The sequence below is a fragment of the Cervus elaphus genome, chromosome 10, assembly GCF_910594005.1.
Source record: "Cervus elaphus chromosome 10, mCerEla1.1, whole genome shotgun sequence".
Lineage (NCBI taxonomy): Eukaryota > Metazoa > Chordata > Mammalia > Artiodactyla > Cervidae > Cervus > Cervus elaphus.
In genome coordinates, this window is record NC_057824.1 from 33,963,095 (window position 1) to 33,976,221 (window position 13,127).

The 13,127-nt window shown below is 46.1% G+C and overlaps 1 protein-coding gene across 1 annotated transcript in view; it reads left to right on the forward strand.

Moving 5' to 3' along the window:
- The window catches only part of VWA3A (von Willebrand factor A domain containing 3A), a 54,694-nt gene that overhangs the window by 8,752 nt on the left and 32,815 nt on the right, over positions 1 to 13,127 (forward strand). Inside the window, exons 5-12 of the mRNA XM_043915585.1 lie at positions 1,256 to 1,380; positions 1,478 to 1,555; positions 3,499 to 3,553; positions 7,274 to 7,372; positions 9,409 to 9,515; positions 11,756 to 11,881; positions 12,186 to 12,294; positions 12,491 to 12,556. Of these exons, the coding sequence (XP_043771520.1) occupies positions 1,256 to 1,380; positions 1,478 to 1,555; positions 3,499 to 3,553; positions 7,274 to 7,372; positions 9,409 to 9,515; positions 11,756 to 11,881; positions 12,186 to 12,294; positions 12,491 to 12,556 (765 nt within the window). The remainder of the gene's footprint in view (positions 1 to 1,255; positions 1,381 to 1,477; positions 1,556 to 3,498; positions 3,554 to 7,273; positions 7,373 to 9,408; positions 9,516 to 11,755; positions 11,882 to 12,185; positions 12,295 to 12,490; positions 12,557 to 13,127) is intronic.

Sequence of the window (13,127 nt, forward strand, 5' to 3'; positions counted from 1 at the left end):
TAAAATGACTCCCCATCTCCACCTTAGTCATTTTCTGTCACATTCCCTTGCCCCACTTTCTTAATATAACTGTTCCTTGCTAAAATTATGTACACTGATTTTGCTTTTCTTTACTGACCCTTTGTCCACACTAGAATGTGAGCTCCAAGAAGACAGGAACATTTCTATCTTGTTCACGCTGTAGCCCTAGCACCTCAAAGCAGGGCTCAGAACAAGGAAAATGGGCTCAGAGCCTTATGTCAGCTCTCTCCCACCTTCTGGCTCCCAGAACATATCAGCGATATTGAATGCTTGCTGTGAATGACTTCAGCTCTATCACCAAGGCCACCACCCACATCCTCAGCTTAGCATTATGTGACACAGGCATCTCTAGGCACAAGCAAGGGGGCTTGTTCATTTCATGGCCAGATTCCTGTGATGACTAGGAAATTCTTCCGCTAAAACTTTTATCCTCTGCTCTTGTTTCTGGCCTCTGGACAGGGAAACTTATTCCCTCTTCCATTAGTCAACAAATATTCTTGGAGGATCCCTCAGACTGAGAGGGAGGCAGAACTCATATACCTGAAAAGATACAGAGAATGCAAATACAGAAATAAACAAACACACCCCCGTCACTTGTGTTTGGCAAAGACCCAAAGGCAGGCAGGGAATTAGGTAAACTTTAGAGTGAAAAGAATGAGGAAGCGTCAGGTGTGCCCTGAAGGAGCAGGCACACGGAAGCCAGAGATGAGCTAACTAGAAGCTGGGTATCTCTGGTGATTGGTTTGGGAGTATGTTTGGCTTTCTCTGGCTGGTCCTGAGCTGAAGGGGGGATGAAAATAGGAAAGGTGGCAGCCCCGTCACAGTCCAGACCTCCTGATCCAGTTCCTGGAGAGGTTATGGTTTGGCTCCATGGACCGGTTGCTGCAGAGGTTGTGGGTCAGAGTTCTGTAGTCATGCAGGGTCTAGCCACTGTGTGTTTGTGTATCAGCCTCTCACAAGGCAGGATGCAGTGAGTGACCCTTGACTCCTCTGGGGACATACTGGGGATGAGGTGAGGGATGGGAACCAGCATCATCGGGGGCATGTGGCCCGGAGCCCAGGTCTCTCTGCACACGCCTGTTGCCTCAGCAAGACGAGTTCCTGAACAGACTCTCTTAGGTAGGGCCAGTCAGGCTGGCACCCCTTGGGGGTCCCCGTGGAGAGACCTAAAGCACCCTGAGCTTTGCCTTCTCTTTGCACTGTTTTCTCCTTGACTCTGGCTTCCGTTTCACAGAGGCTGCAGGGGGATGAGACCCAGCCTTCAGTCTGGGAGAATTCAGAAGATTGGCTTTCAATGAACAGTTTAAAGTCTAAGAAACTCACATTGGCTGACCTGATATGCCAGGGCACAGCTGTGCTGTAAGTCGGAAGCCACTCCCCTCCCCCCAAGCCTGAGAGACACGTCGTCCAGCCCCCTGAGCCCAAGAGACCCTTTCATGAGACTTTGCTTCTTCAGGGAGGAGGCCAGCAGTGTCCCAAGGAAAATGCACCTCCCCACCCAGACCGTCCACCAATTTGAAGCCAAGCTTTCTGAGTGAGTATGTTTCTCATGTCCTCCCAACAAGCCCAGAGCTCAAGAATTACCTGGGTTCAGCACCCTGAAAGTGACTTTGTTCAAACGACAGGCTCTGTTGGACCTGTGGGCAGTTCTCTTCCCACCTCTGGCTCCAATGTCCTCTTTTTTCAAATAAAGAAGGTTGAACTATATCAGTTTTTCTCACCCTTTTAAAACCCATGGCCCCTTTGGATGAAACCTCACTGCCTCATCTGATGTGTAACAATTAAGAGTGACAGACTGATTGGATTCATATCTTTACAGATGTATGTTAAAAATATTCAGGTCCCCTCACTTCCAAACCAGTTTTTTGTTTTTTTTTTTAATGTGGACCATTTTAAAGTCTTTATTGAATTTGTTACAATGTTACTTCTGCTTTGCATTTTGGTTTTGGGGTCATAAGGCACATGGGATCTTAGTTTCCCAACCAGAGGTTGAACTCGCACCCCTTGCATTGGAAGGCAAAGTCTTAACTACTGGACCATCAGGGAAGTCCCTAAATCAGATTTTTTTAAAAGCTTCTCTTTACTTTTTTTGGCCTGACTTCACAGCCTGTGGCATCCTAGTTCCCTGACCAGGGATCGAACCCAGGCCCTCAGCAATGAAAGAGCAGTGTCTTAACTACTGGACCACCATGGAATTCCCCCAAACTAGACTTTGTTAGCACCAACCCCTGTGTAGCAATTGCTTGCTTGATTACTGCTTGCCTGAGATTTCTTCAAAGGTTAGAATAATAATCAAGCACCAACATTTATTCATGTGTCAGGAATTCTGCTAAAGGCTGCACACATTATCTTATTTAATCTTCACAACTCAAAAAATAGTGTTATTCTCAAGACAGTTAATGGAAAATCAATTGCTGAATGACCAATTTGTCAAATTTATCAAAGCATTTTACCTGTAACTTTTATAGCAAATTTTATTGAGTTGGAAGTTTAAACAGATTTTAAAGATTTCTGTAGTATTTTTGGTTGATTGGTTTTAATTGTGAATCCAGCATTTTAAGGAATGTTCTATTCAGTTCAGTCATTTGGCAAATTGATTTTCAGAGAATTAGTTTTAAGTAAACTAAATTTCAGGAAATCGACTTGAATAAAATCTTATTATTATCTTCACATTGGAGATGTTGAAACTGTAGAGTTTACCATACCTGTCCAAGTCACACAGCTAATAAACAACAGAGCTGGGTCTCAAAGACAAGCACATCTCATCATGGAGCCCATGCTCTTTGCCTGCACCTACTTGTGTGTTTTATGACTCTGCCCACTGCCCCCCATCCATGAATTCATGCCCAGAGACCTTCCTTGCCCTTTTTTGAGCCCCCAAATCCCACCTACCTCAATGAGGGCAATTCAGTTAAATTCAGATGACTGAGTCCTTCACTTGAGCACCTGTTACAGGCTGATCTCCAAACATCCATAGGAATAGTCTGCAATAAGGGAAACTCAAGAAGTTCCCCTGACCACTTACTATTCAAAAACTAAGTTTTTTGTTCATCAATCCACTGAGAAACTGATGCTGAGCCGCCTCAGTCGTGCCCTTATGATCATGTCCAGGTGACCAGAAGTCTCAGCTGAGAAGACATACATTTGAGAAGAGCAAGAATGTTCTTCCACCTTCCTCATGAGAACCCTCCCCCATCCTGCACAGACTGACCCTCCCTTGAAGCCCACCTCTAGCTCCGCCATTTACAGTGCAACCTGTAACACTAAGAGAGCTTTCCACAGTCCCCTCCATCTTTTACCCCAGCAAACAAAGACCTTCAGTTTTTTCTGGGCTAGATTTTATCTTATATTCTCCCAGTGCCTTAGATACATTAAAAGAAAAAAATTCCCACTGCATTTTCCTTCTGTGTATGTGAGTGGCCATTGCTCAGTGCTGGAACTAACCTTGGGTGACAAGTCTTCCTGGTGTTTTAACAGAGCTATTGAACTCTATCAACAGAGAATTCAGTGGCTCACAGAAAACAGCAAGAAGGTAATAGATTTCTTTCTTTGCCTCCTTTTAGTCATTGCATCTGTATTTGTTAGAACCCTTTCTGTTGCAAGTAACAGACCTCCAATTTACATTAACCAAAGCTAAAAAAGGAATTTTCAGACCTACAGAAATGAAAAGGCCAAACACAGCTGTATCCTAGGGTTCAAATGACGTCATCCTTTTTCTCTGAGCTCTGCCTTCCTCTGGGTTGGTTTTACCCTCCGTAAGGCTCTCCCCAGTCTGGGGAAGATGGGGGTCACCAGCAGCTCTGAGCTTACATGTCACTGTAGTGGTGACCTTCCTTTCCCAGTGCACCCTCCCGAGTCCTGGGACTGACTCTCTCTGGGCCAGTTTAGACCAATCACCAGAGCCAACGGGGTGAGATACACTAACGGCCTAGAGCCGGAACTAGTGCTCACTCCTGGGGAAAGACAGGGGTCAGGGTAGTTGGGGAGAATGGGTGGGATCTCCCCAAACATCACAGACTGAGAAAGGGAGACAGATGGTTGCACATGGAAAGCCAGAGAGCTGTTACCAGGAGAGGAAACATCCCGGGTGAGAACAGCTGAAGCTCCCCTGGACCATTTCAGCTCAGACCTTTAGTGAGATTTACAACTAAGGCTGATCATCCAGACATAACTTCTGAAAGTTCGATTAAATGTCTTTCTCAGACCCAAAGGGTAGAAGGGTGTTCATAAGCAAATTAAGCTTCATTTTGCTTTCTTATTTGTTTTAGCCTATATTCTTCCAATTGATGCCTTTCTGGCCCACAGTTTCTTTCACCTTAGGCAATCCTTAGCCACTTTGTGGCTTCCCTGGTGCCTCAGATGGTAAAGAATCTGCCTGCAGTGTGGGAGACCTGGGTTCAATCCCTAGGTCAGGAGGATCCCCTGGAGAAGGAACCGGCAACCCACTCCAGTATTCTTGCCTGGAAAATCCCATGGACAGAGGAGTCTGGCAGACAATGAGGTAGCAAAGAGGCAGACGTGACTGGGTAACTACATGATGTGATGACGTGACAGGCAATCCTCAACTCTTTATTTATTTACTTCTAATTTATTTTTGGTTGTGCTGGGTCTTTGTTGCTATGCTTGGGTTTTCTCTAGCTGCAGAGAATGGGGGCTATTCTTGAGTTGCAGTATGTAGGCTTCTCTTACTGCAGACTTCAGTAATCTGCTCTTGCGGATTTCAGTAGTTGCGGTGCACAGGCTTAATTGCCCCGCAGCACGTGGAATCTTCCCAGACCAGGGATTGAACTCGTGTTCCCTGCATTGGCAGGCAGATTCTTAACCACTGGACCACCAGGGAAGTCCAATCCTCCACTCTTGTTTAAAGACTGAGATAGGTGAGTGTTGAAATTCATGCTCCCCGACCCCAACCTCCACCTGTACACAAGTCCAGCAGGTGACAATACAGTGCTAAGGCTAGCTGCCTGAGCCGATTCCAGGGTGTAGTCTACATCTCAGATCCAGAACCCTCTTCTCTCGCTTAAGACAGGTCAGCAGATGCACATCTCCAGCTGTAGCACGCCCCCTCTGGTCGGTCACGGTAACACAGGCAGAGAGGGACAAGAGCCTCACCTCCTCCATAAACTTCAGTCCAGGGAACGCCGCTCTCAACCACCTACGCCCATCACACTTGTCCTGGCACTTTCGACAGAGGGGCAGGGATTGCTGGTTGGGTCCTTCTTCCCTTTATCCTTTTCTGATGGAGTTATTGAGGAGCCAGGGAATAAGCCCCAATTGGATTCCAGGGGAGCAATCAGTTGTAAATCAACTCATGAGTCTTCTGGGTGCTTCCACACCTGATGTGATGCATAGTCCATCACTGGACCCAGTTCTGGACTCCTGTCAGCAAAACCACACTTCCCTGGGTGTCTGTTTCCATGTCTGCAGAGGATGAAACAGGGGTTATAAACCAGTGGCATGCAGGCAAATCTGGCCCTGCAACCATGTTTTTCTTGGCCTCAATAGTTTTAAATATTTTTAAAATTAGATGTCAAGATTTTAAAATCCTGCTATTTCACTTTTATGTCTACTTTCAGTCTTCTCTTGAAAAAATTTAGGGCTATGGGGCATCACTGGGCTCCAATTCCCTCTCATGCACTCTGCCAATTGTTTCTCTGGGATAAATTTCTAGAATTTCAATGGCGAGGTTTAAGGGAATGCATTTGTCAATTATAAAAGTTCTAAAGTCAGCTTTCTCAAAATTTTAAAGGATAGACCTGGCCCCAAATTTGAACTCCTTCTGGCCCCTGAAAATTGGCAATGTCCTGGGAAGCTTCATACTTCATCTGTTTTTAGATGAACAAATATTGTTTGAGTGATTACAGCATATCAAGCACTTTTTCCAGGACTGGGGATTCAAACATGACTAGTACAAAGCTCCTACTTTCATGGAATTTATGGTCCGGGGGAGAGGACAAATCACATACAAAGTTAGTTTGTGATGGTGCTATAAAGAAAAATAAAGCAGGATGAGGGATGAAAGGGTGAGATAGAAGCAGGGATGTTTAAATAATAGGGTAATCCAAGAGGAGACATTTGAACAGACACCTAAAGGGAGTGAGGGAGTGATGTTGAGATCGAGGGAGAATGTTTCAAGCAGAGGAAACAGCTAATGCTAAGGCCCTGAGACAGGAACATACTTGACCTGTTCCAGAAGCAGCAAGCAGGTCCATGAAGCTCTTGACTTTGTCTCAAGAGCACAGAGTGAGCATTTGGAGAGCGGATGGAGTTAGGGGCAGGCACAGATCAGGAAGACCTTGCTGAGTTCAGATTTTATTCCAAAGATGAGAGTTTAAAGCAGGGGAGTGACATGATCTGACTTCAGTTTCAAAACGATCACTCTGGATGCTTCATAAATTGATGGTAGACAACAAAGTCTCGGAGGAAATGATGGTGGCTTAGACCCAAGGGCCAGGTAGGGGGATGGGATGAGAACTGATGGATTCAGGGTATGGTTTGGAGGCAGAACCAGCAGGACTTGCTGATGGATTGGATAAGTTTAGGGCCAGAGTGCCTAGGTGAATGTTAAATGCCATTTACTGAGGTGGGGAAAACTAAGTATGGAACAAGTTTAAGGAGGAACAATAACTTAGATATCCAATAAAGCAAGATTTAAGGCAAGCATCCAGTGGAACCTATTGCCCTATAGAACTATCAATTTCCTATGAATGAAAATTCCAATTCACAATGCAGCTATAACAGGAAGAACAGTTTCAAGATAAATCAGACAGCATTGACATGTAGCTAGAAATAGCGGTTAGAAACATAATTAGAAGTTCACAGAAATACTGCTACAGCTAGAGAACTTAACACATCTGCTTTTGATTGGTAGAATAGGCAGAAAATAAATAAGGATATAGAGAAATGAAATAAGATAAGCTGATGTAATTAGATGTCAAACTATCTTACAAAGGCTGCTTTTCTACAGTCTCCAAACTTTCTTTAATGAACACAAGTTACTTTATAAAAGTGGACAGTAAGTATTAAGGGGAAAAAATTTTAAATAAGTTGCCACAAATAGAAGCAGATAACACCCCAAACTAAAACCGAGACACCTAGTTTTGCTCTCTTCTCTACAAAATGGGTCTCCCTTGTGTGGCCTCTTGTTGAGGCTGGAATGTGCTTGAATTTCTGCTTCAACAAGCTGCCCAATGAAAGGTTTGCAGAAGCACAGACCTGTGCTGGTTGTTCTGCACGCCCTCTCTGATTTTAGGCATTTGGCCTCATCAAGGGGGCCAGAGTCGGGATTCTCATTGACGTGTCAGCTGTCAGCAGTGGCCCTCAGAAAGAGGAGTTCCAAAATGACCTCATGGTAAGTCTCTCTGGCAAAAGAAGTACCTGGAACCACCTCCTCCTCCCCACCCTCTGTCCCCACTTCCTCCCCACCCTCCCTTGTGAGCTTGCTAATGGCTTTGTTGATAGCAAGTGCAAAATGGAGTGTTTTACAAAGAACAGTTCACACTTAATTAGCACCGACAGTTAAAAAAAATATGCTGAGTTCTTCGAAACCGGCCTCAGAGTCATTTGCAGTTGGTGTGAGCCTCTAGTATTCACACTGTGGCAGTCCCTACCAACTTGTCTGTCTCAAGAGCCTGTGCTCCCTGGAAAGAGGTTGTGGAGGTGGGGATCAGTTGGACCGACTCCAGCACAGGCTTCTAGCCTTTTCCTGATGAGGCTCGACCCTGGTTGCTTTGGTCGTAACTGAGGAGCTAAGAGCTCTCGGGCCAAATTCCAGGCACCTCCACCACTTCTGGGCTGTGTGACTCTGTTATCTCATCTGTGAAACAGGGATGATGACTCTCGCCACCTCACAGGGTCGCCAGAGGACAAAAGGAGCCCGTGCAAATGAAGCGCTCAGTACAAGAGTCTGGCATCGGCAAAAGCCCCTGTAGTCTCTGAGAAGTGATGTGGAGGGTCTGTTTTCTTAGAGGAACCTCTAAGCTTTGAATGAGACCTGAGCAGCGGTAGCTGGTCCCAGAATCCTAGAGAGGGATCAAGATGGGCCCATTTCCAGACTTGTCCCCGTTCCTGGTCTCAGCAGGTGTCAGGGAACTGGTGTTAGTGCAGGCTGCCCTTCACGACATCCCCAGGGCCCAGTTTCCAGAGATACCCCTGGTGGGCTGGTTCAGTATTAACCAAGGCAGAGCTCATGTTGGTGGTAACAGGTGATATTTCTAGGTGGCCGATGATAGCTTACGGTGAACAGTGTTGGATTTGTGATCTCTGAAGGGCAAAATTTCTCTTTGGGACCAAAGACTCAGCTTCAGTCACTCAGAGCTTTATTTTATTACAGTGAAAATGGGACAGAGAAAGCTTCTGATATAGACATCAGAAGGGGACAGAGAGTGCCCCACTAGTTTGGGTGGGGCTTTATATACTTTTTCAATTGGTTACCAACAATAGGTCAAAAGAGTATCTCAAGGTTGTAAAAGTCTTACCAGGCCCACTCCCACAACATACATCTTAAGATAGCGGGATTAGTTAGAAGGTTTTTGTTGAGAAGGAAAAACTTGCCCTTGAGCAAGATACATTGTTGTTGTATAATCATTAGTGTGGAGCTTAAGAAAAAACATACCCCAGAGCAAGATGTTTTGTTGTGTAATCATTAGCTCTGGGCTTAAAGAAAGATAGTCTTAGGCAAAATAGATTGTTGTCATAACAACTCAGAGTTTAAGGGGAGAAAAGTCTTCTGTGACTAAGATGAGAGAATGTAGAAAAAAAGTTTGTCCCTTCCTCCTCCACGAGGGCCCTGGTCGCCTTATCAATGTACCTAAGAATAAGCTCTCTCACCAGGAAGGAGAGGGAAGCATTATCTTACTCTTGGATACTCACCAGGCTGAGCCTGAGAACACCCAAGAGGCTGGCCCTGCACCCATCACTCCATCCCCAACTCACACGGCCAGGACAGCAACCACTGGCCCCCACCTCCTCCCTGGGTGCCACATGTAAATGCCACAGTCAGGGTCCAGCCATCGCACACGCTGACGTGGGTGCTCCTCCCACCCACATCCATGCCCCAAGTGTGTGGCGGTTGCTCCAGAAGAGATCTTGGGTCTGCAGTCAGTGGGAGTGAGAGCCAGTCTCCAGAACTGGCTGACCACCCAGGCCCCACCCTGACCATGCGCAGCCAAGGACAGGCTGGGGTGGGCAGCTAGGGCGCTCCACCTAGACCCCCGTGACCCCAGGAGGACAGCAAGCACATGTCAACTTGGGGCTGCTAAGCTGAGTCTTAAGCGACCCTGTTTCAGCACAGTTCGCATCTCAGCCCAGAGGGCCCAACCACAGCATGAGAGGTGAAGGCAGGCTCCACATGACTCTGGGAGCCACTGATGTCCTCTTGCCCACCAGAGCCTCATTGACGAGCAGCTGAGCTGTAAAGACAAGCTGTACATCCTGTCCTTCGGGGCCACCACCAGCGCCCTCTGGCCCAGCCCAACAGAAGTCAGTGCCTCCAGGTGAGCGATCGCCTGGCCTTGGCCTGGGTGTTTACCTGGTCACTTTCCTCCCTAAAAGTGTTAAGTGTCTTTATCAAAAGTGAGACAGTTCATAAAAACAGAAACACAGGGAGCCAATACCTTTTGGAAAACTCACCACCCCATGAGCACCACAAAACGAAAAGTTAAGATACCATTTCTACCCAGAAATCTAACAAAGATAGTTTTATTATTATGAAAATGATACGTGCTGATTTTCAGAAATTGCAACCGTATAAAAGGATAAAAAATAGCATATGAGTCTCCCTCTCACCCTAGTTCCCCCTCCCTCACTTCCCAATAATAGTTTCTTCAATCTACTTCCACAGTCTTTGCACACATATGCATCTGTGTGCTTATCCTCTTTTATTTAAACATAATCAAGAGAACATTACACTGTTTTTCATCTTGGCTTTGCACCTAATTTTCTCTCAATATGCAGAGATCAACCTCTTTCTTTTTTTTTTTTTTTTAACCTCTTTCTTTTTAATAGCTACCTAACAATTCCACTGTTTAGTGCTTCCCTGGTGGCTCAATGGTAAAGAATCCACCTGCCAATTCAGGAGACTTGGGCTCAATCCCTGGGTTGGCAAGATCCTCTGGAGAAGGAAATAGCAACCCACTCCAGCATTCTTGCCTAGGAAATCCCATGGACAGAGTGGTCTGGTGGGCTACAGTCCATGGGGTCTCAAAGAATCAGATGCAACTTAACAACTAAGACGTAACTAAACAACTAAGAATTTCTACTAATTTATGCCTGAAAGTAGACATCTCTTTTCCAGGAAGGGAATAGCCTTGATTATCCACCATGTGTTAGGTGCCATGCTTGGCACTTCACATGTACTCTCTTACTCAATATTTATAGCCAGCACATGGAATAGGATTACTATCCCAATTTTGCTGATGAGTTTAACTGAGACTCAGGTTAGGGAACATTTCTTAAATGGTAGTCAGGATTGGATTCCAAAGCACAGAGCGGATCCCAGGGAAAGCCACTTGCTTGGTTTCTGGGACGGAGGTTCCCTTGTCCTGCACTGGCCGTAGAGGGGCGCCCTTCTGTGTAGAGAAGTGCCCATTCAGGCAGCACAGGCTTTGAATCCCAGCTCTGACAGTTATTGGGGGATCCTGACTCACCCTTTAACTCTCTCATTAGCAGAATAAGGTGAGGATACCTGCTTCTCACAGAGTTGTTGGCATGGGAAGTGCCTGGCATGGGGAAGGCACCCAGTAGATAAGATTGGTTTTGTTTGTTTGTTTGTTTGTTTTTTGTTTGTTTGTTTTTTAACTGTGATTTCCACTCTTGTTCATCCTCAAAGCTCCAGGATGTCAGACCTGGAAGTCACCTTGAGACTGTAGTCAAGAGTTCCTCAACTCCAATTATTCCTGGATTTCCCTTGTGATTTTTGTCGTATCCCTGCCACTTGTACTATTACTTACTCTGTGCAACTTGTACTATTATTGATTTTAAAAATAACCCAATATTTATTCTGAAGGAAACTATCAATGCCATAACTGAGAAGCCTGTATCACTTGCCATAATTAGAAAGTTGCTATAAAAATAAATAGAATGAAAGCAGACAAAACAGTGATATTAAATTCCAGCTTGAAACCTATTGACTAGAGATGGCACCAGGCCTGGGATTTGTTCTTTTTGTTAAAAAGGGAAATTCAACCATTATAATAATGAAAGAGACTTACTGGCAATGAGCTGAGGGGGTTTTGGGGGGCTGGGTGTCAGAAGGAAAGAGAAATGGGGAGACCAGAGCTGTCTCACTAGTGCCACGTGAGACATTGAACCAGGAAAGCTCCGTGTTGAGTCATTCCCCTATTGCCAGTAGTGTGTATTCTAATCCATGTGGGATGTAGTGACACAGCTTTAGTGTCTTCTCTTCAAGACTCTTTGGGTTGGGGATTAACCCCATGTTTCAGGCTGAGATCTGCCTCCCGGAGAGTTGGAAAGGAGCTAAGTCCCAGACCCCACATAGCAGAGTCGCTAGAAATTCAGGCCCTTGAGTCACACCTGGATTGAAGTCTCAGCATTTCCAGTTGCTTACAGTATCCCCTTGGGCAATTCCTAACTCTGAGCCTCAGTTTCCTCGTCTATAAAATGGGAATAAGGTATCTATAGCAAAGAATTATTGTTAGGCTTATACCAGCCCATGTTTGTCCTGGGACTGGTCCCTAGTCTGAGTACTGTTACTAGGTTTTATCATTTCACCTAGTCTCCAGGAACTCAAGCTTTGGGTGAAAAAACTGAAGCCTGACAGAGGCAGCAATCTGCTACAAGCCCTGAAGAAAGTCTTCGTTCTGAAGGGGCTGAATTCTCTGGTGACCATCATGGGAAGCTGGTAGGTCTCCTTTTCTAAGCTGATAAACAGACCCAGAAAGGGATTGGGGAACCAAAGCAATGTTAGAGAAAAGACCATCAAGCGTGACTCTTCACGTACTCTTGAGAGAGGGCTGTGTTTCCAGGCCATTCATCTACAGATTTTTATGGCAGGGGGCCAGGCCGGACAGGTCTGAGGCCCACTATGCCCTGCATCTTAACACACGTGACCTGGGACACAGGTGATTGGTTAGATTTGGTAGAGGTTCTTTGGGAATTACCATCTTGCTGGAGTGCCTCCTTCTCTTCTTCCTTCTTCTTCCCAGCCCAGATCAGCCTTCTGAAATCCTGTCCGATTACATCCAACAGTCTACCACGGGAAGGGACCTCATTACCCATATCATCACCTACAAATGTGATGATCAGGTGCCGCCTGTAAGTACCCAAGAACCTTCAAGGCTTCCCTTGGGTTGGCGATAGTGAGCTGGGCCAGCCTTTGAGGCCCCCAAGTTGTGGATCAGAATACAACTCTCCTTGTACCTAGTTCTCCCATTGGTCAGCCCAGCTGGGAGGCTCAGACAAGGAGAAAGCATTGCCCTAGGGAGGGCTGACTCTGTCTCCATCCCCACAGGCTGTTCTGAAGAACCTTGTGGAAGCTTTTGGGGGCTACTATCACTGCTACAGCCCAGAGACAGAGGTAAGCCCTTGGGCCAACATGCTGCCCCCTCCTCCTATCCCTGCCTGCTTCCAAGGTTGTGCCTGGGGAATCTGGGCCAGAAAGATTCTTTGTGTGTACTGGCTTCCTTTCTCCCCCACTCAGTGGGTCAAGTAAAACCAGATTAAAAAGACTATGTGGGAAGAACAGAAACAACAAAAAGTCACAAGAGATCCTTTTGTCAGGATGTATGATGAGTTGATTAGGCTACTCAGGTCACTAAGTGGGAAAGAATTTGCCTGCAAATGCAGGAGACATGGGTTCAATCCCTGGGTCAGCAAGATCCACGAGGAGGAAATGACAACCCACTTCAGTATTCTTGCCTGGAGAATCCCATGGACAGAGGAGCCTGGCAGGCTACGGTCCATAGCGTCGCAAAGAGTTGGACACGTCTGAGCAGCTGAGCATGCACAGAATGAGCTGGTTGCATGCTGACAGAATTCTGAATTCCTACCCAGTTGCCATCAGCAGGGGCCCCACCCCACCTCTGCTCCCACCAAAGCTCTGAGTCTGAAGCAGTTGCTTCAGTTCTCTCTCCTAGATAGACCCCATT